Source organism: Schistocerca piceifrons, chromosome 2 (genome assembly GCF_021461385.2).
Source record: "Schistocerca piceifrons isolate TAMUIC-IGC-003096 chromosome 2, iqSchPice1.1, whole genome shotgun sequence".
Lineage (NCBI taxonomy): Eukaryota > Metazoa > Arthropoda > Insecta > Orthoptera > Acrididae > Schistocerca > Schistocerca piceifrons.
In genome coordinates, this window is record NC_060139.1 from 1,012,927,600 (window position 1) to 1,012,947,697 (window position 20,098).

General features: G+C 41.5%; 1 protein-coding gene across 1 annotated transcript; it reads left to right on the top strand.

The window, feature by feature from the left end:
- Positions 1-9,229: 9,229 nt before the first annotated feature.
- LOC124776060 (trypsin-1-like) lies at positions 9,230-19,067 on the top strand. The gene is made up of 7 exons (XM_047250904.1): positions 9,230-9,278; positions 9,772-9,870; positions 10,765-10,898; positions 11,672-11,763; positions 12,481-12,587; positions 13,425-13,624; positions 18,903-19,067. The coding sequence occupies exons 1-7, from the start codon at positions 9,230-9,232 to the stop codon at positions 19,065-19,067; spliced, it is 846 nt and encodes a 281-aa protein (XP_047106860.1).
- Positions 19,068-20,098: the final 1,031 nt, after the last annotated feature.

Below are 20,098 nucleotides of genomic sequence, written 5' to 3' on the forward strand. Positions count from 1 at the left end.
AACAATTCTTTAAAGAAGTTCTCTAATTATATACTTTTAAACCACTTTGGCTGGAGAACACTTGATACCGCTGATAGCTTACACCTCTCCGATTGGGACGGGGTGATGAATAAAGAAAAGAAACTTGCGCGCCTAATCTTACAGAAAATTACGACAATTGAATCTGACCCTCAATGAAACCTCGCAGACATCACATCCACATGGAGCACCCAACCTTCATACCTTTTCCTCACCAAGACACTACAGAGTGAAAAGGGGTACACTGTGGCGTCACAATGGAAGAACCTCAGTGCAATCCCCATTTCGACATTGAAACCAAATAAGTCTCCAATCAAACAGTGACATAAATGCTGATGTTATTGTTTGGTTCTTTAGACAACAACATCCATAATAGATTTTCTCACTCATCGAGTTCTTAGTAGAAAACTAAATCTAATCTGTTCCCTAACGAACGCTACCACTGAAGAAAAGCCTCGTAAATGGCGAGCAGTTTACAGGCGGTTAACATTTGCTCCTATTATAAATATAATCACGTCCTACTTCACATCAGTTTTACAGCTCTCTTACTGTGCGTAACACCTGTTACTTGGCTCACTCTACTTAATTCTTGAAGTCTCACTGGCAATAATCATTCTTCCTACTAACCATAATAGTTCCTTAAGACTTCCCGTTTATTTATTCCTTTTTCTTCACAGCCAAAGAGTGCAGTGATACCTCAGCTCTAACACCTAGCACATAGCTATCAGTACTAAGACAATTTATCACAGACGAGACACACCCAGTGAAGCACAACACATTAATAGGGTACTACACAAAGTCTCAGCGTAAATGATCCTGGACACGATTACTTTTCCTATTAGCCAGTGGATTATGATCCAATTTCTCTCATAACAGTCTACTCATGTTCTACGAAACCAATTGCTGTAAATCATATTTGTAAGGGCCAATTGACCAAGAAACAGCCTGAAACTGTGTATGGCTTTCCGACCTACAATTCAAACTCGAGAATTTTATGAAATTACAGTAAACTTTATGTGACGCCATTTGACTGTAAATACATTTTTTAGATCCACTATGCATTATCGACTTTGGTGTCATTTTCAAGTATCCCTCATCACCTGTCAAAGACGTCTTCCTGATGTCTGCAGGTACACTAAAGTGTTTCATCCACGATGGATCGCTTCAACACAATCATGTGTCCTATTTAACTGACACCAACTCTTGCATCTTACATCCAGCTGAAGAGGTGCGTCCAGGCACTATTTTTTTTCACTTCTCAATCGTCTGCACCGTAATTATACTAAATCCTGCCTTCTTTCTAAAACTCAAGAACACCAATGATACCTCCCTGCTCACTCCAGCAAATGTCCCAAAGGTCGCTCTATATTCACTTGGTCTTCTGGTAAACCAGTGGACCTAAAAACAGCCTCGCGCACAGACTCCAAATTCTATAACAAGAAACTTTAGTCAACTAACATTACCACGTGGTTCATAGAATTGTGAATAACAGAGCAATCACGTAGATATAGATTGGTAGTTCAAAAACATCTGGTCTCTATGTCTGGACTTTTCTCCTCCCTGCCCATATAGCCTTAAGGCACTGTGGTTACCTCACTGGTCTCGAATTTGGGAAGATACGGTTCAGTTTCCTTTTCGTCTAGTCAGTTACATATCAGTGACTTCCCTAAATCGTTTCTGGAATGGTTCCGTCGAAAACAACTTGGCTGCCCCTGTCTTTCTCGTCTTTTCCCGATCCACCTGTACTCTTAATCTTTGACGATTTCATCGTGGGCGTGGCGTTAAAAGCTAATCATTCTTCGCTTTCTCCTCCCAATTCACCTCCTTCCATTTTCTGCTTCAGGGTTCAGAATCTTCTTTGTAGTCATTTTACCTTTCCCTCCTAGACACTGTTCCACTTTAAATCGTCACCACCTATAACTTTTCACCAGACCAACATTCTTCGCGACCAATCTAGAAATTCAATAAAATCCCATTCCTTCCCCATCCGCACTCCCTGATAGTAGGAAACCACCACCACGAACAATGGAAAATACAGAGAACGGCGAATGGTTTTCGAACTGTATACGAATATTCTATAAGCAGTCAACAAACTTGTTTTATTTATCTTCTAAATGTCGGAAGGGATTCAGTTATAGTCTGTTTAGCGTTATTTAAACGCTTCACATGTTTCAAAATTCTTTGTTACTACCGACAACCCGCTAAGGCTAAATGAGGTGTGGTGGGCATGAAACAACAGTAAAAGACAAAGAAATCTTGCAGGTCATTTGTGAGCTTGAATATGCGCTATTATAGAAGTCATCAAGGAATGAACAGAACCAAAAAGAGGATGTAATAATATTTCGGTGTACTATATGATTCACGTTACGGTCGAAAGACCAGTGAAATCAGAAATCCTTTCCTGTGCAAGAATAATTTATACTTGCAAGCACTACAACAATCAGAAAAGTGGCCTGGGGCGTACCTTCTGCTCCTCCGCCCCCCATCCCCCCCCCTCGCAGCCCCACCCTTCAGTTCCTTAAGGCAGTTATGTCCCCGAGTAGACTGTCGTCCTTGATTTCCACCGGCACAGTTCAGCCAGAGGGTGTACAGACTATATCTACCTTCATCGAACTGAGCAATATCCGGATCAGCAACGTCAACAAAACCATAATCAATTCAAAATCATATGAAAATCTGTCACGTAAAGGAACAAATTACAAAACAGTTGTAAAAACATAGATTGGACGAACAGAAATCACAATCCAGTAACAGGTTTTATTAAGCAGTAATGATACACAGTTATAATTTTTGAACAAATCATCGTGAATCGAAGACAGTGTAACAATTCTGCAACGTATATGGATGCTGAAAAAGTAGGATACATTAATTTATAATTCAGTGGTTTGGCGCATAAGTTGCTAGCGTTTATGCATAAGTTTAATAAACACAACAGGTAGATATAGAGATTTTAGTCATCAACAATATATTCCACCTTACTATTTACAACTGACTGTCAGCGCTGGGGTAACTTTCCGAATACCCGAATGTAGAATACAAGTGGTTTTGAGACGAAGAGGTCGTCGGGCCATGTTCGCAACGCATTTTCATTCGAGAAATAAGTTCCTTGACAGTTGTTCGATACGAGCGCGAAAGGCGAAAATTTGAGGACGCAAGATCAGGTGGATAAGATGGGCGCAGAATGACTTCCAACCAAATTCCTCTATAGCGCTTTTTTTTCTTTTTTTTCAGTTTAGCAGAATGCGCGCGGACGTTATCGCGGTTAGCACCACTCACGTAATGTTCCTGGTCGTTGTTCTTGCATTGCATGTGCAAGACGTCTCACTTGTTGACTACACTACAGGCCATTAAAATTACTACACGAAGAAGAAATGCAGATGATAAACGGGTATTCATTGAACAAATATATTATACTACAACTGACATGTGATTACATTTTCTCGCAATTTGGGTGCATAGATCCTGAGAAATCAGCACCCAGAACAACCACCTCTGGCCGTAATAACGGTCTTGATACGCCTGGGCATTGAGTCAAACAGAGCTCGGATGGCGTGTACAGGTACAGCTGCCCATGCAGCTTCAACACAATACCGCAGTTCATCAAGAGTAGTGACTGGCGTATTGTGACGAGCCAGTTGCTCGGCCACCATTGACCAGACGTTTTCAATTGGTCAGAGATGTGGAGAATGTGCTGGACAGGGCAGCAGTCGAACATTTTCTGTATCCAGAAAGGGCCGTACAGGACCTGCAACATAAGATCGAGCATTATCCTGCTGAAATTTAGGGTTTCGCAGGGATCGAATGAAGGGTAGAACCACGGGTCGTAACACATCTGAAATGTAACGTCCACAGTTCAAAGCGCCGTCAATGCGAACAAGAGGTGACCGAGTCGTGTAACCAATGGCACCCCATACCATCACGCCGGGTGATACGCCAGTATGGCGATGACGAATACACGCTTCCAATGTGCGTTCACCGCGATGTCGCTAAACAAGGATGCGACCATCATGATGCTGTAAACAGAACCTGGATTCATCCGAAAAAATGACGTTTTGCCATTCGTGCACCCAGGTTCGTCGTTGAGTACACCATCGCAGGCGCTCCTGTCTGTGATGCAGCGTCAAGGGTAACCGCAGCCATGGTCTCCGAGCTGATAGTCCATGCTGCTGCAAACGTCATCAAACTATTCTTGCAGATGGTTGTTGTCTTGCAAACGTTCCCATCTGTTGACTCAGCGATCGACACGTGGCTGCACGATCCGTTTTACAGCCATGCGGATAAGATGCCTGTCATCTCGACTGCTAGTGATACGAGGCCGTTGGGATCCAGCACGGCGTTCTGTATTACCCTCCTGAACCCAGCCATTCCATATTCTGCTAGCAGTCATTGGATCTCGACCAATGCGAGCAGCAATGTCGCGATACGATAAACCGCAATCGCGATAGGCTGCAATCCGACCTTTATCAAAATCGGAAACGTGATGGTACGCATTTCTCCTCCTTAAACGAGGCATCACAGCAACGGTTCACCATGCAACGCCGGTCAACTGCTGTTTGTGTATGAGAAATCGGTTGGAAACTTTTCTCATGTCAGCACGTTGCAAGTGTCGCCACCGGCGCCAACCTCGTGTGAATGCTCTGAGAAGCTAATTATTTGCATATCACAGCATCTTCTTCCTGTCGGTTAAATTTCGCGTCTGTAGCACGTCATCTTCGTGGTGTAGCAATTTTAATGGCCAGTAGTGTATAAATGTCAGTAGTTTGGTTACATCTCGGGGAAGCAATTCGTAATATACCACACCGTCACTGTTCCACCAGATGTGTAACATTGTCTTTTGTGGATGTGTGAAGGTCTTTGTACGGGAAGTTGCTGACTAAGTTGGGTTCAACCATTCCTTTCTTTTCCTTATGTTATTATAAAGACACCGCTTTCTCCCACCAGTAACGATACAGCATGGAAATGATCGGTGTCGTTAATGACGCAATTACTGACGAGTAAGCAGAGATGCACATATAGTAATTCGCTGATTTTTGTGATTTTGACTTAGAGCATGCGGTACCAATGCTACCGATTTTTAGCCTCCCCCATCGCTTGCAAATGTCACATCATGATGGAATGAGCACAGTTCATCACATTTGCCATTTCTCGTGTACATTGACGTGGATCACTGTGGATTAATGCGTTTAAACGATCTCCATCAAAAACCCCGAAGGTCTTCCTGAACATGGAGAGTCACTTATGTCAAAACGATCCCCCTTAAAACGAGTAAACCATTATCTGGCCGTCACTGTCCAACGGCATTATCCCCACACAAGACACAAACGTTTCTGGCTGCCTACGCCGCTGTCACCCCTCTATTGATCTCGAGCAGAAGAATATATCGACAGTGTTCCGATTCATTCACTTGACACTCCATTTTCTAGCATCCACAGCTCCACTCACTATCTCTAAATCACAAAATGACAATATCTAAACTCAAACACCAACAGTGAAACACGAATAAAGGTGATAGTCGATAAGTAAACCAACATATAAGACAAAAACGCTACGAGCCTAGGCAGCAAACTTATATCATTGTTTAACTACAGGAAAATAAGTAGCCCGCGCGGTCTAACGCACGGCTTTCCGGATTGGGAAGGAGCGCCTGGTTCCTGGCACGAATCTGCCCGGCGGACTTCTGTCGAGGTCCAGTGAGCCGGCCTGTCTGTGGATGGTTTTTAGGTGGTTATCCATGTGCCTCGGCGAATGCGAGGTGATTCCCCGTAATCCGCCTTAGCTACACTATGTCGGCGATTGCTGCGCACACAAGTTCTCCACGTACGCATACACCACCATTACTCTACCACGCAACCATTGGGGTTACACTCGTCTGGTGTGAGACGTTCCCTGAGGGGGGGGGGGGGGGGGGGAGGCACCGGGGGCCAAACCGCACAATAACCCTGAAAGAGTGGTTGGGTGTGGTGCGGCGTAGGGGTGAAGAAGTGAACTGCGGTAGTCGTCGTGGGGTTGTGGACCACTGCGGTGGCGGAGAGGACGGAGGCTCTACGTCGTTTCTAGGCCCTTGCTTAACATACAGTACAATACAATACAGCAAAATAAAACAGCAGAATTTCAATTAATTAATTATTAATATATTATTATTTACGTTAAAGAAAACAGTTGCAGAATTCCAGTTTAAATATCTTGTTATACGCTTGTGTCTTAAGTTTATAATCGGAGGAGATTCATTCCGTGAAGTATATTTTGGCTTAAATGTTTCATAACTTTGCTGTTGAAACTCCTATTGTAGCAAACTTCATTGCTTTTAGTCATACTATTTAGCTTTTTATTTATCCAGGGATCACTTCACTATGAGAAAAGATTTGTCATCACAGTACATTGAAAATATACAACTCAGAATACAGGTACACTCAGAATATATAGCAAATTTGCTTTTAGGATAATAGGACAGATGGTTGACCATGACCTTGATGATAGAACCATCCCGATGTTTGCCTGAAATGATGTAGGAAAACAACAAAAAACCTAAATCAGAATGGCCGGACGGATCTAACTCCGCCGGCCATTGTGGCCGAGCGGTTCTAGGCGCTTCAGTCTGGAACCGCGCGATCGTTACGGCCTAAGGTTCGAATCCTGCCTCGGGCATGGATGTGTGTGATGTCCTTAGGTTGGTTAGGTTTAAGTAGTTTTAAGTTCTAGGGGACTGATGACCTTCGATGTTGAGTCCCATCGTGCTCAGAGCCATTTGAACCATCTAACCCCATCCTTCCGTGTATGAGGTCAGAGTCTTAATAACTACACTGCCTCATTCTGTCGGACTCTATTGTACACTGTTCTGTGATTTACACACGATTTACTCCAGATAAATTACAAAAACACTCTATTGCGCTTCATTGCCGCACGCACTAAGGAAACCTGCTGGTGACTTCTGGACCACGAACATCTTGCTGCGCCTCTCGCACTAGCTCCAGATTTTTATGAAAACTGACTCCAAGTCTGTAAGCGTGAAACTGTGCCCCACTGCCCCACGGACCTCTTCACTTCCTCCATTCAGTCCACTCAGCATTGCCCAGTGATCACTGAGATTTTGAGTTTTCAATTTATTGGACAATTATTTATGCAGTTTCATAAGCTAATATAAAATAATGTTTTATATATACATTTCTTTGATAAATATCAGACCAAACTCGCCTTTGTTCGATGATTATGTATCGAACGATTAGTGAAATACTTTGTAATATTTTCCGTAATATACTCAACGGACTGCCAAGTGTATTCATTTGGAACAATAAGGACACCCATTGATTTTAAATAGAATTTTACAGAGAGCAAGAATACTACCTCTAATTACTATTTTTACAGCTCTTTCCTTCAGTTTAAAAACTGTGACCATGTTTTGTGCCATCACTTCTTGACATATGAGCCTGCTTTTTTAGTTTGGTCTAAGAGTTTCGCACGTCCACTGCGTTATGACAGGACAGCAAGTATAGTACGTAAGACGACCTAACTGCCCAAGTAGTATCCTCAGTATTTGCTCCTTCCACTGCTCAAATAATTTCCCTTGTTATTAACTCGCATGCTCGCTGCAGAGATACATGTCTGTACCTACCTATCGATTTCTACAAGCATAAGTGTTTTTGGGTAGCATGCTTGAAACACAATAGCGTGTCTTGTTCAAAAATGTTCAAATGTGTGTGAAATCTTATGGGCCTTAACTGCTAAGGTCATCAGTCCCTAATCTTACACACTACTTTAACCTAAATTATCCTAAGGACAAACACACACACCCATGCCCGAGGGATAACTCGAACCTCCGCCGGGACCGGCGTGTCGTGTCTAGTCTGGTGTGGTCGGTGTGTGGCGCGGTGCTATGTTTGGTAACATGGTGCCTGGTTGTGAAGAGGATGAGCACATTTGCAGTACGTGTCTGTCAGTAATTCACAGGTGTCACGTAGTTAACGTGTATTTATTTTTTTGGTAGCCGTTAAGACGTAGTAGGGAAAAATTTCACCGAATCTCTCATGGTCTGCTCTGTGGCGAAGTTTTCTTTGTGCCTTTGTGAAGAGAGTAGACTTCGATGCGCTGTACAGAATCGGTTTGCTATTAATACGCCCGAATGGAGTAGAACATTTAAATGCGCCCAACTTCCTGCCAATGGCCGTTATCCATTGTTTTCAGCGTTTATAGATTTTCTTTTGTTTCAAGTCCTCAGACGTAGAAGCTTTCTGTGCCATATGCTCTGGGCACTAATGCTGCTTGTGTCATTATGGCTTCATTAAATTTTGTAAATAATTGTATATTTTGAATTTCCCTGCCATTACATTCCTACTCAAACGAAATTATGCTGACAACGAGTTGCACTTTGTAGTTAGTGCAACAGCATGCGTAGCAGTGTACACTATTCCACAATAAAGTTAGTACTTCGTAAAACTATTTTACGATTAATATCACATCTTGCACCAACTACGCTGAACATTACATTCCCATGTATCTACGCATGATTTTCAGAACACAAGGTAAGTGACATTTTTACGGAGCTAGCATACTTATAGTCCTTCACCCTATCAAACGAGACTATTACTTCGTGTACCAGTGAACTTTTGGTAACAATATGTTGGACCGTGCCCATTGCATGCAACAGTGCTATAAGCAACGTTGGTTATACTTTTTTGTGTGTGACTTCAGATGTTTGCTACGATTGATCATTTTCACGTATACCAATGTACTAATTTTGTCTGAAGTAAGTCTGTCCTCTGACTATTGTAGTGATATCGCGTTACTGTAGAAATTCATGCGCCTTAAATTTGTCCAGGAGAAAGCATTTCACTTCAAGCCTTATTTCGGACTTACTTTTGTAGGTAATCTGTTTTCAAAGCTGGACAGGGAGGTTACGCATTCTTTGCCTCTGTACCGACTGAAGATATAGCTTTTCCTTTACAACCGAACATGTCCAAAGGACATTCTTGACGCATTTTTAAAGAAATTATAGTAATGCCGCAGAAGACAGTGGTCAAAGACGTTATCTAAAAATCAAGATTTCAGTTACCTGCTCTGACGTTGTATGAATCGCCAACGATAAGATCAAGATGCAATCCTTTGAGCCAATCACCATGCTTCTCAGTATAACGCAAGGTCAGCTGCTCACGTGTTATCGTGGCTGGAGGTGCGTATATAAACACTGCAGACCTTCCAGGCCACAACACACCTTAACATGCTCAGACAGACAGTTCTCGTCTTGGCCCTCGTCGCCTGTGTGCTGGGTGAGAAATCGTAGCGGAACAGAATGCTGTTCTGATATTCATTGTTTTAGTTTTAGTGAAGTTACAGTTGCGCTGGGGTTTTTGTAACAAGTTAAAACGGACGGATTAATCTTGTACAGAGTACCGAAAGTTGTATCTTGCGAGCGGTATTCTCGTGACGCAATCTACGAGCAACATTCTTAGAGTAACTTTTCTGTCATTGGGCACCTATTTCAGCCATCATAGCTCTTTTTCTTCTACATTGCAAAGCTGGTTTGAGCACAATTTGGGTGGAGAGGTAAGAAATGAGCGGCAGACCTTCATCAAACCTCGAAGATCTTCCTGAACGTAGACAGTCACTAATCTCAAAACGATCTATCCTTTGTCAGTTTTCGAAATGAGTTAGGACTGCTCAGTTGTGAGGAAACTGATCACGATAAGCAAATGTTAAGGTTTCAGTACGTAAGGAGACTACATTAAAGGGTTAGCTGAATGTTGGTGTGTTTGTTTGCAGGTTCGGCGCTTCCAGTGCGTCGTTTGCCGCACACAGGACCAGCTCGGCGTTTCGCTCTCTCCAGGGGACGCATCTACGGGGGACACGACGCCGCCAGAGGTGAGCATCCATATCTCCTTACAACACAGTATTTGGTCAAGGAAGCGCTGTATCTGTCTAGAGACGCCCATTTAACTATTTGTGCTAGATGAACAAGACCTCCAGATTCATTTTTTTTAAAACTTGCGTCAACAGAACTGAGCGGGTTGAGTAGTAAGTAGTATAAAAGTTTAATTACACAATAGGGAAGAAATCAGCAATCGATCGCGAAATCCTTCGTTTTATTACGGCAGATTTAGATTTCAACTGTTAAATAGTGATCTTAAGCTCATATAACAACAGGTTACGTTCGTCCGAAGTTTCACTTGGTAAACATTATTGGTGTAGAGCTTACAGGAGGTAAGAATGGAAGCCCTACTGCAATGATGTTTACTACGTTATTTATGCCTCCGAATCAATGAAAAAAATGGTTCAAATGGCTCTGAGCACTATGGGACTCAACATCTTAGGTCATAAGTCCCCTAGAACTTAGAACTACTTAAACCTAACTAACCTAAGGACAACACACACACCCATGCCCGAGGCAGGATTCGAACCTGCGACCGTAGCAGTCCCGCGGTTCCGGACTGCAGCGCCAGAACCGCCAGACCACCGCGGCCGGCAATCAATGAAAACTACACAAAAATTAGATGTCGGAAGCGTAATGATATCTGGATAACAAAATCACGAAATTTTGCTGTTATAACGTTAGAGCGGTTGGTAGTTGTACGTTCAGTTTCATCTTTTGTCGTATTCTCCTTGCAACTTCCTCAAATCTATAAATCCTGTCCGTGGGTAGCCTAACTGAGGAACGGCGGGCGACACTACTAATGGTGTTCGGCTTGTTAAGTGGGGACGTCAAACTCGGCGCTCGAGCAGAGGTGTGTTGACAACTCATGTTGATCTTCTTCGCAGGCGAGTTTCCGTACCAGGTGTCCCTGCAGCACGTGGTGCTGGGTCTGCGGTACCACAACTGTGGTGGCTCCGTCCTCTCCAGCAACGCCATCCTCACAGCCGGACACTGCGCCGTCAGCATTGGAAGCTACATCGTGAGTATGACCACTGTCACACTACACCTGCCATTTTGCCCCAGATGCTTAGACCAAGTTAGTAGGCTAGACTTGGAAGTTCAAGATGTGAAACACAAGTAAGGAGAAATGTATTATGACTTTCGCCGATGTTTTCAAATTGTCCGGATATGACGATCATTTCCTCTTATTACGAACCATTTTGCTAGGTTATTCAAACATGGCTTACGACATAATGGGCACTATCATTGCTGGTTATTTCATATTTGCCCATTAATATCGGTCTGCAAGTCTCTTTAACTTGGAGGAAGACAACCAGTCAACACCATGTATCTCATGAACAGTAGTTTAATTCTACAATAACATAATGTTACCACAGTGAAAGCGAACAGTATTATGTGCCCTCAGAATAACGTAGATGCGGTTTACTCTCAGAGAATATGAATCTAATGATTTCACCCTCATTTATTACAGCACTTCACTTTCACTACTCGTGGTACACAATTTAATCTCACGAAACTTGTGATGCAATGTTGCTTCTAATGTGAAATGAGAGAATAACATGATAAAACGAAACAGAGCAGCATATCGCGGGCCAAAAAACCCGCTTCATCCGTAAAACAAAGTCGCAAAAAATAAAACCGTCTTTCATTTAGTTGTACAGCCGAAACATACCGCCATGAATATTATTTTCTTCTTAAAGCACATGACAAACTGCCTCACAAGGTAAAGATATAAATACACTCTACGCAAGCAAATTTAACCAGATCGACAATGCAACATGTCGTTGACAGGCCGTCGCCGGAGACCACGATTTGAGCAGCAATGAGGGCAGCGAGCAGGAGGTCGGAGTCTCGGACCAGATCGTGCATCCCGACTATCCTGGGTGAGTACGAAAGCTTGGAACCTCTGGCGACGTAGTTAATAGAACTGCGATGTTTTCAGGATCTGTAAGTCGTGAGTCATGAGTTACTGATATCCTATATTTCACAAAACTCAATTAGGTTAATTGTCACAACAATAAGTTATAACTGTAATACAGTTAAAAATTATTTTAACTACGGTAGCGAATGCATAGTGCAGAATACAGATGTGTGATAGAAGATTCTCCATAAGAATTTGTAGAATGTTTATACACAGACTGAAGAGACAAATGAAAATTTTTGGAGTTACGAGGGTGGTTCGCTAGCGTGGTCACTGCAGTTGTGCGAAGCCCCGGTGCCAGGAAATCGTAGTGTTTTGCGAATCTGCCTAGGGAGCAAGAAACTCGGGTTCAAATTCCAGTTTTGGAACAAGTTTCATTTGTCGCTTCGGTCTGCATAAGTACATCATAAGATATTTGGGTTCTGGAAAGGTCTCTCGAACAGCATAGGTTCATTTGAGAATCTGTAGATGTAAGAAATTATGCTACTTAAACAACTGCACTGTCAGAGTAAAATTACCGACATCAAAATTCTCCGAGGAATTCATTTGAATATAACGTATTTCCTTTTAACAGCGACTCCTATAATATGTTTTGTTCAGTATGATTCAACAGTTGTGACTTTTAATAATGCTGGTTGCGCAGTACAGTGCTTACAGAAAAAAATCTTTTTTTCCTCAGAGGTGTAGCTCCAAACGACATCGCCGTCTTCCTGTTGGAGTCCTCTCTGTCTCTGGGAACGTACGTCCAGGCCATCAGCTTGCCGAGCGCCGGTTCAATCCCTGCAGGTACGCCAACTCGGTACCGTACCCGTTAATTCATTAGCATACAGAAGGCTGTTTGCCCTGATCTCCGAAATAGTTGGTAAACTATTCGCCACAGTTGTCAAGTGAAACCTAACCTTCATCTGTACAGATATGAGTACTAAATCTTCGTAAGTTGGGCAAGAGATATATGGGCAGGGAACTTCATTTCTTAATACGTCACTAATACGTGTTCAATTTCGTGCCTATGGCAAAACATTAACTGCGAGTAATTTGGCACCTGCTATAACTGCTTTATTGGATTTTTAAGGGTATGATTCCATTGTAGTCACTTACCGGACAATTAGCATTAACAAAATAAATTTCCCAATACTTACGAATCTTCCGGGAAGGTGACGTATAAAGAACTAGTAGCACATCTCACTGCACATGTGCTGTTGTCAAAGTCGCATCTGGTATTCAGTGTGGAATAAACAGCAAATGTAGCGCATTCTTTTGGATAAGTTGGTCACTTTCAGGGCTACGCAAGCATACAAACCCAGTAAATATATTCTCGAACATTAACGTTGTGAAAAAGAGGAGCCTAAGGTTTTACGTGTTAATGTCCAGAGCAAGCTTAGATTCCGCAAAAATTTGGGAGGAAACTGGATGAGAATTTTTCAGAGGAACTATCCGGATATTTGTCATAAGCGATTTGCAGAAACGGTGGGAAATCTAACCTGGATAGGTGAAGGGATGACATTGGGAGAAACTTTGACACTTAGATATCCTTCAAAACTGTTTCAGTTACGCAAAGTACGGTTAACATTGTGACGTTAGACCAGTAACTCTACTGCAAAACACTTTTCTTTTTTATATCAGGTGGATCCATTGCCGTCCTTTCTGGCTGGGGTACAACGGAAACGGCCAGCACACCTGACATTCTGCAGACTGTCGACGTCACCGTAATCGACTATGACACTTGCAGCCAAAATATCGACGACCTGGACGTGGGTTCCAATCCGCTTACGGAGACTATGGTCTGCACGGGACCAATCTATGATGGCATCTCCGTCTGCAGTGTAAGTCACAACTTGTAATACTTCCTTTTGTTTAGACACGGACGTTACCTATTTTTAAGTTTATTTATTAATTAAGATCTAGTTATCCTATAATTTGTAAGCAATTACCATTAACCTTGTGATAAAAACTTGACTATATACAATGTACTTTTGGACGTCATGAATTGTGTTTATTCGTCTACCACGAACCCATCTTAATTTTAGTGCTGATACTATCCGATATGAACCATTTTCTCAAGTCTTCGGAGCATTATAGTGCGTTATTTCAACAAACAGTAACTCCAATTTACTGTTACTTTAGATTAGATTAGATTAGATCAGATTAGATTAATACTAGTTCCATGGATCATGAATACGATATTTCGTAATGATGTGGAATGAGTCGAATTTTCCAATACATGACGTAATTAGGTTAATTTAACAACATACTTAAGTTAATATAACAACTTTATTTTTTGTGTTTTTTGTTTTTCTTTCTTTATTTTTTTTTATTTTTTTTTAATATTTGTTTTTCTTAATTTATATCTAAAAATTCCTCTATGGAGTAGAAGGAGTTGTCATTCAGAAATTCTTTTAATTTCTTCTTAAATACTTGTTGGTTATCTGTCAGACTTTTGATAGTATTAGGTAAGTGACCAAAGACTTTAGTGCCAGTATAATTCACCCCTTTCTGTGCCAAAGTTAGATTTAATCTTGAATAGTGAAGATCGTCCTTTCTCCTGGTATTGTAGTTATGCACACTGCTATTACTTTTGAATTGGGTTTGGTTGTTAATAACAAATTTCATAAGAGAGTATATATACTGAGAAGCTACTGTGAATATCCCTAGATCCTTAAATAAAAGTCTGCAGGATGATCTTGGGTGGACTCCAGCTATTATTCTGATTACACGCTTTTGTGCAATAAATACTTTATTCCTCAGTGATGAATTACCCCAAAATATGATGCCATATGAAAGCAATGAGTGAAAATAGGCGTAGTAAGCTAATTTACTAAGATATTTATCACCAAAATTTGCAATGACCCTTATTGAATAAGTAGCTGAACTCAAACGTTTCAGCAGATCATCAATGTGTTTCTTCCAATTTAATCTCTCATCAATGGACATACCTAAAAATTTGGAATATTCTACCTTAGCTATATGCTTCTGATTAAGGTCTATATTTATTAATGGCGTCATACCATTCACTGTACGGAACTGTATGTACTGTGTCTTATCAAAATTCAGTGAGAGTCCATTTACAAGGAACCACTTAGAAATTTTCTGAAAGACAGTATTGACAATTTCATCAGTTAATTCTTGTTTCTCAGGTGTGATTACTATACTTGTATCATCAGCAAAGAGAACTAACTTTGCCTCTTCATGAATATAGAATGGCAAGTCATTAATATATAATAAGAACAACAAAAGACCCAAGACTGACCCTTGTGGAACCCCATTCTTGATTGTTCCCCAGTTTGAGGAATGTGCTGATCTTTGCATGTTACGAGAACTACTTATTTCAACTTTCTGCACTCTTCCAGTTAGGTACGAATTAAACCATTTGTGCACTGTCCCACTCATGCCACATTACTTGAGCTTGTCTAGCAGAATTTCATGATTTACACAATCAAAAGCCTTTGAGAGATCACAAAAAATCCCAATGGGTGGTGTTCGGTTATTCAGATCATTCAAAATTTGACTGGTGAAAGCATATATGGCATTTTCTGTTGAAAAACCTTTCTGGAAACCAAACTGACATTTTGTTAGTACTTCATTTTTACAGATATGTGAAGCTACTCTTGAATACATTACTTTCTCAAAAATTTTGGATAAAGCTGTTAGAAGGGAGATTGGACGGTAATTGTTGACATCAGATCTATCCCCCTTTCTATGCAAAGGTATAACAATAGCATATTTCAGTCTATCAGGGAAAATGCCCTGTTCCAGAGAGCTATTACACAGGTGGCTGAGAATCTTACTTATCTGTTGAGAACAAGCTTTTAGTATTTTGCTGGAAATGCCATCAATTCCATGTGAGTTTTTGCTTTTAAGTAAGTTTATTATTTTCCTAATTTCAGAGGGAGAAGTGGGTGAGATTTCAATTGTATCAAATTGCATAGGTATGGCCTCTTCCATTAACAGCCTAGCATCTTCTAATGAACACCTGGATCCTACTATATCCACAACATTTAGAAAATGATTATTAAAAATATTTTCAACTTCTGACTTTTTGTTCGTAAAGTTTTCATTCAATTTGATGGTAATACTGTCTTCCTCTGCTCTTGGTTGACCTGTTTCTCTTTTAATAATATTCCAAACTGTTTTAATTTTATTATCAGAGTTGCTGATTTCAGACATGATACACATACTCCTGGACTGCTTCAATTGTTGTTATCGTCGTCGCCGGCGATTGCTTGTTTACAAGACACTTGTAAATGTGGACGGCACTCTTGGTGCTTCGACATCTTCCGCGAAGGGTAAAAAGAACGAATTAAGGGGAGTCGGTAAAACTGCTCAATTTGTTCTTATAAATGGGCCTACATTGTTTTGTGGCGCGAGGTTTAATTTTTCTTTAATGAAAACTTCTACTTCTTCCAGTTTAGGTAACGGATGGATAACTGTTGCTTTCGTTGCCTGTAACAGTGCAGGTAGAGCCGGTTTGGAATCCTTTGAAACCCGTGAAATTTTGACTTATCGTACTATACCTGTATCTGAGATTATTATCTCAGGTGAGGGTTCCTACCTTATGCCACATGGGAGTTTATCTTTGACTTGTCGTAGACGTGTTAAGATAAATTCTGATTCTAATATTCACTTATGGGTTAAGGCTAGTGGTTCACCCTCTTTGGAAGATTGTCGCATTGTGGGTGACTGTACTCTGTATAACCATTGAAGCAGTCCTCAAAAAAGGCCCTTTTAAGGGCCACAATACTACACATTGATCTTGCCAAAAGCCGAGAAGCGATTCTTCTTGGTGTTGTAGCTCTCTGGGGCACCCTGGGATGCTCTCTGTGTAACTCTCTGGGTGCTCAATAGATGGCAGCACAGTAGTGCGCGTGACCTTGACTGTGCGAGAGAGCGCGCTGTGGAGAAACCTCTCTCTCACACACTCCACAACGTTTACGAACCATTGTAAGAAGCAGTGCCTCAGTGGCTATTCACTCACACAAGAGTGAATGCGCTGGCAGGACAGTGTGCTCCTTATATAGCATCAGTCCTGGCGCACGCAGCGGATGTGGACTTCCTGGCGCCCATTCATAAGCGCGCCTTATCAGTTCATCTTGCGCAACCGCAAACTTGATTTTAGCCCGCCGCAGTTATCCATCCGTCGCCGGCGATTGCTTGTTTACAAGACACTTGTAAATGTGGACGGCACTCTTGGTGCTTCGACATCTTCCGCGAAGGGTAAAAAGAACGAATTAAGGGGAGTCGGTAAAACTGCTCAATTTGTTCTTATAAATGGGCCTACATTGTTTTGTGGCGTGAAATTTTGGCTTATCGTACTATACCTGTATCTGAGATTATTATCTCAGGTGAGGGTTCCTACCTTATGCCACATGGGAGTTTATCTTTGACTTGTCGTAGACGTGTTAAGATAAATTCTGATTCTAATATTCTCTTATGGGTTAAGGCTAGTGGTTCACCCTCTTTGGAAGATTGTCGCATTGTGGGTGACTGTACTCTGTATAGTTTCTGGGTCACTACTCTTTCTTGCCGTCAGATACATTTCCCTTTTCCGGTTACAAGATATTTTTATACCCTTAGTAAGCCATGGTTTGTTACAAGGTTTCTTACGAGTATATTTAACTATTTTCTCAGGGAAGCAGTTTTCAAATGCATTTACAAAAATGTCATGAAATAAATTATATTTTAAATTGGCATCAGGTTCACGGTACACCTCATCCCAGTCTAACTGCTGTAGGCTTTCCCTGAAATTTGCAATTGTTAAATCGTTGACTGAACGTACTACTTTGGAGGACTGTTTAGTATTGCTGAATGGAGCTATGTCATATATTGTAACGAGCTGTGCACCATGATCAGAAAGACCATTCTCAACAGGCTGAGCATTTATCTGGTTAAACTTATCTTGGTCTATAAAGAAGTTATCTATCAGTGAGCTGCTATCCTTTACCACCCGAGTAGGAAAATCAATGACGGGTGTCGAATTGAAGGAACCGAGTAATACTTCAAGGTCATTTTTCCTATTACCCTCTTTCAGAGAATCTACATTGAAGTCCCCACAAATAATAATTTGCTTCCCCCTGTCTGACAGATAGCACAACAAGGAGTCCAAATTTTTCAGAAATAGATGAAAATTTCCTGATGGGGACCTATATACAGTTACAATTATAAATGTGCCTTTATTTAATTTAAGCTCACAGGCACATGCTTCTATATGTTTCTCTACACAAAACTTTTTTGTTTCTATACTTTCTGCACAATGATAACTTTTGACATATATGGCAACTCCTCGTTTCTCCATATTTTCTCTCATTACATGTGCAGAGAGCTTATAACCACTTACATTTACCTTATCCATATCAGTAACAATGTGATGCTCAGACAGGCATAGTATATCTATTTCATTCTCAGCTTCTAAATCTTCTAAACAAACCAGAAGCTCATCTACTTTATTCTTTAAACTCCCAATATTTTGATGAAATATACTTACATTATTTTTAATTATACTTTTATGAGAACCTTTCCTTATTCTAACATTTGCAGTACTCTCCTGTCTGAGTTTCTCATTGTGCTTAGGCCTAGTTCCTATACCAGTGGTCACATGGTGTTCAGAGAGGCAGATTATGTCAACTGGGTTGGGTGACTTTAATTCATCAATGCAATTACCTAGGACTGAGATACAACTTGGTGGAGATAAAATTTCTGGTGATTGGTGAAAATTTATAATTGATAGCTGTGATTGGTGATCCAGTGTGCTAGAATATGTACGTTTCATATATTGACACCAATGTACATGTATAAGAAAAGGTACGTTTCATATATTGGCACCAAGACAACTGTTTTGTTAAATAGCTCCCGATTACTTTGGAATGGTCTACAGGCCGACGACTATAGCGTTGCTAAACATATTGTTCTGTTACCCATTCAAACTAAAAATAGAGAACGATATTGTTTTTGTCATTAACTCAAGATCTTTTGCTAGGTGTCACACTTTCCAAAAACAGAGGCATTTAGCAGATATTATTGAACGAGTTTACAATAATTCCATAGCAAGTTTTTTGCCTGGAGCCTTCAGATACTTTTGCTCACTCCTGGATGTTTCATTGTGTTCAGGGTGACTCCGGCGGCCCCCTGGCGCAGAACGGCGAACTGATCGGTGTGGTGTCCTGGGGAGTGGACCCGTGTGGATACCCAGGCGCTCCGTCCGTCTACACGAGAGTATCCGCTCACCTGGACTTCATCAACCAAAACGCGAAAAGAGTCACTTCACTGGTATAAATGACATTTCGTCCCATAACTTGCGTAGGTTTTAATACATTATGGGCTCAGACACATCTTCATTTTGTATCAGTGCATTAACTACACCTGAATGACTGAGAAATCCGTTAATAAATGTACTATTCTAAAATCGTATTCAACTTTTTTCTGATTAACAAATTTTGTATTAACATAATAGTTTGTGTACTTCATGAAATTAACAAAAATAAGTGCAGTGTGTGAAACATATCTTATGAAAAGCATCTAATGACAACATCTCATAAAACGAAGCGACGTACTACTCAGCAACTTATATACTTTGTGTGTGTGTGTATGTGGTTTGAGGTTTTCGGGCGCTAAACAGCGTGGTCATCAGCGCCCAACCTCATAGAAACAGTAACACGTGCGGTGAAGGGACGAAGACGGACAGCGAACAAGGAAAACGGGTAAAAGACACAGACCTGACGCAGTTCCAAATCCTCACAACAGAAATCGAAGTGAAACAAGTAGGTAATCGTGACTGGCGGACCTCTTACCTAAACCCTGGGTGAGCCAGTCACCCAGCAGCACATTAAAATCCTGTCCCTAAAATCCGAGGCAACAAATTGGACAGGACACAAAACCGTAAGACCTTAACCACGGTCGTTGCGTCGTCTAGCAAAATAGAGGGCAAATCCGGTGTCAAGGAAACCACCGCCCTCTGGTCAGAGAATAAAAGGCAGTCAAGTAAAATGTGGCGGACAGTAATCTGGACGCAACAAGCACTACAGATTGGGGGAGTCCTCCCGCCGGAGTAAAAAACCGTGCGTTAAGGGACTGTGCCCGATGCGGAGGCGAGCGAGGAGAACCTCATCCCGCCTGCATGACTGGTAGGACGTACGCCATGGCCGCGTGGTGGCCTTGACCAGACGCAGCTTATTTTCACCGACTGCCAGCCACTCCTCTTCCCATTGACGCATAACACGAAAACGGAAAAGGGAGGTAACAGCATGGAGGGGGACGACACATTCAACAACGTGAGGGAGGGAACATGCATCTTTGTCAGCCACATC

Bases quoted from the DNA above. Each gene is read 5' to 3' on its own strand.
- LOC124776060 (XM_047250904.1), top strand. From the start codon at position 9,230: ATGCTCAGACAGACAGTTCTCGTCTTGGCCCTCGTCGCCTGTGTGCTG. The intron at 11,764-12,480 runs GTGAGTACGAAA...TTTTTTCCTCAG, and splicing joins GTGCATCCCGACTATCCTGG to AGGTGTAGCTCCAAACGACA. The intron at 12,588-13,424 runs GTACGCCAACTC...TTTTTATATCAG, and splicing joins CGCCGGTTCAATCCCTGCAG to GTGGATCCATTGCCGTCCTT.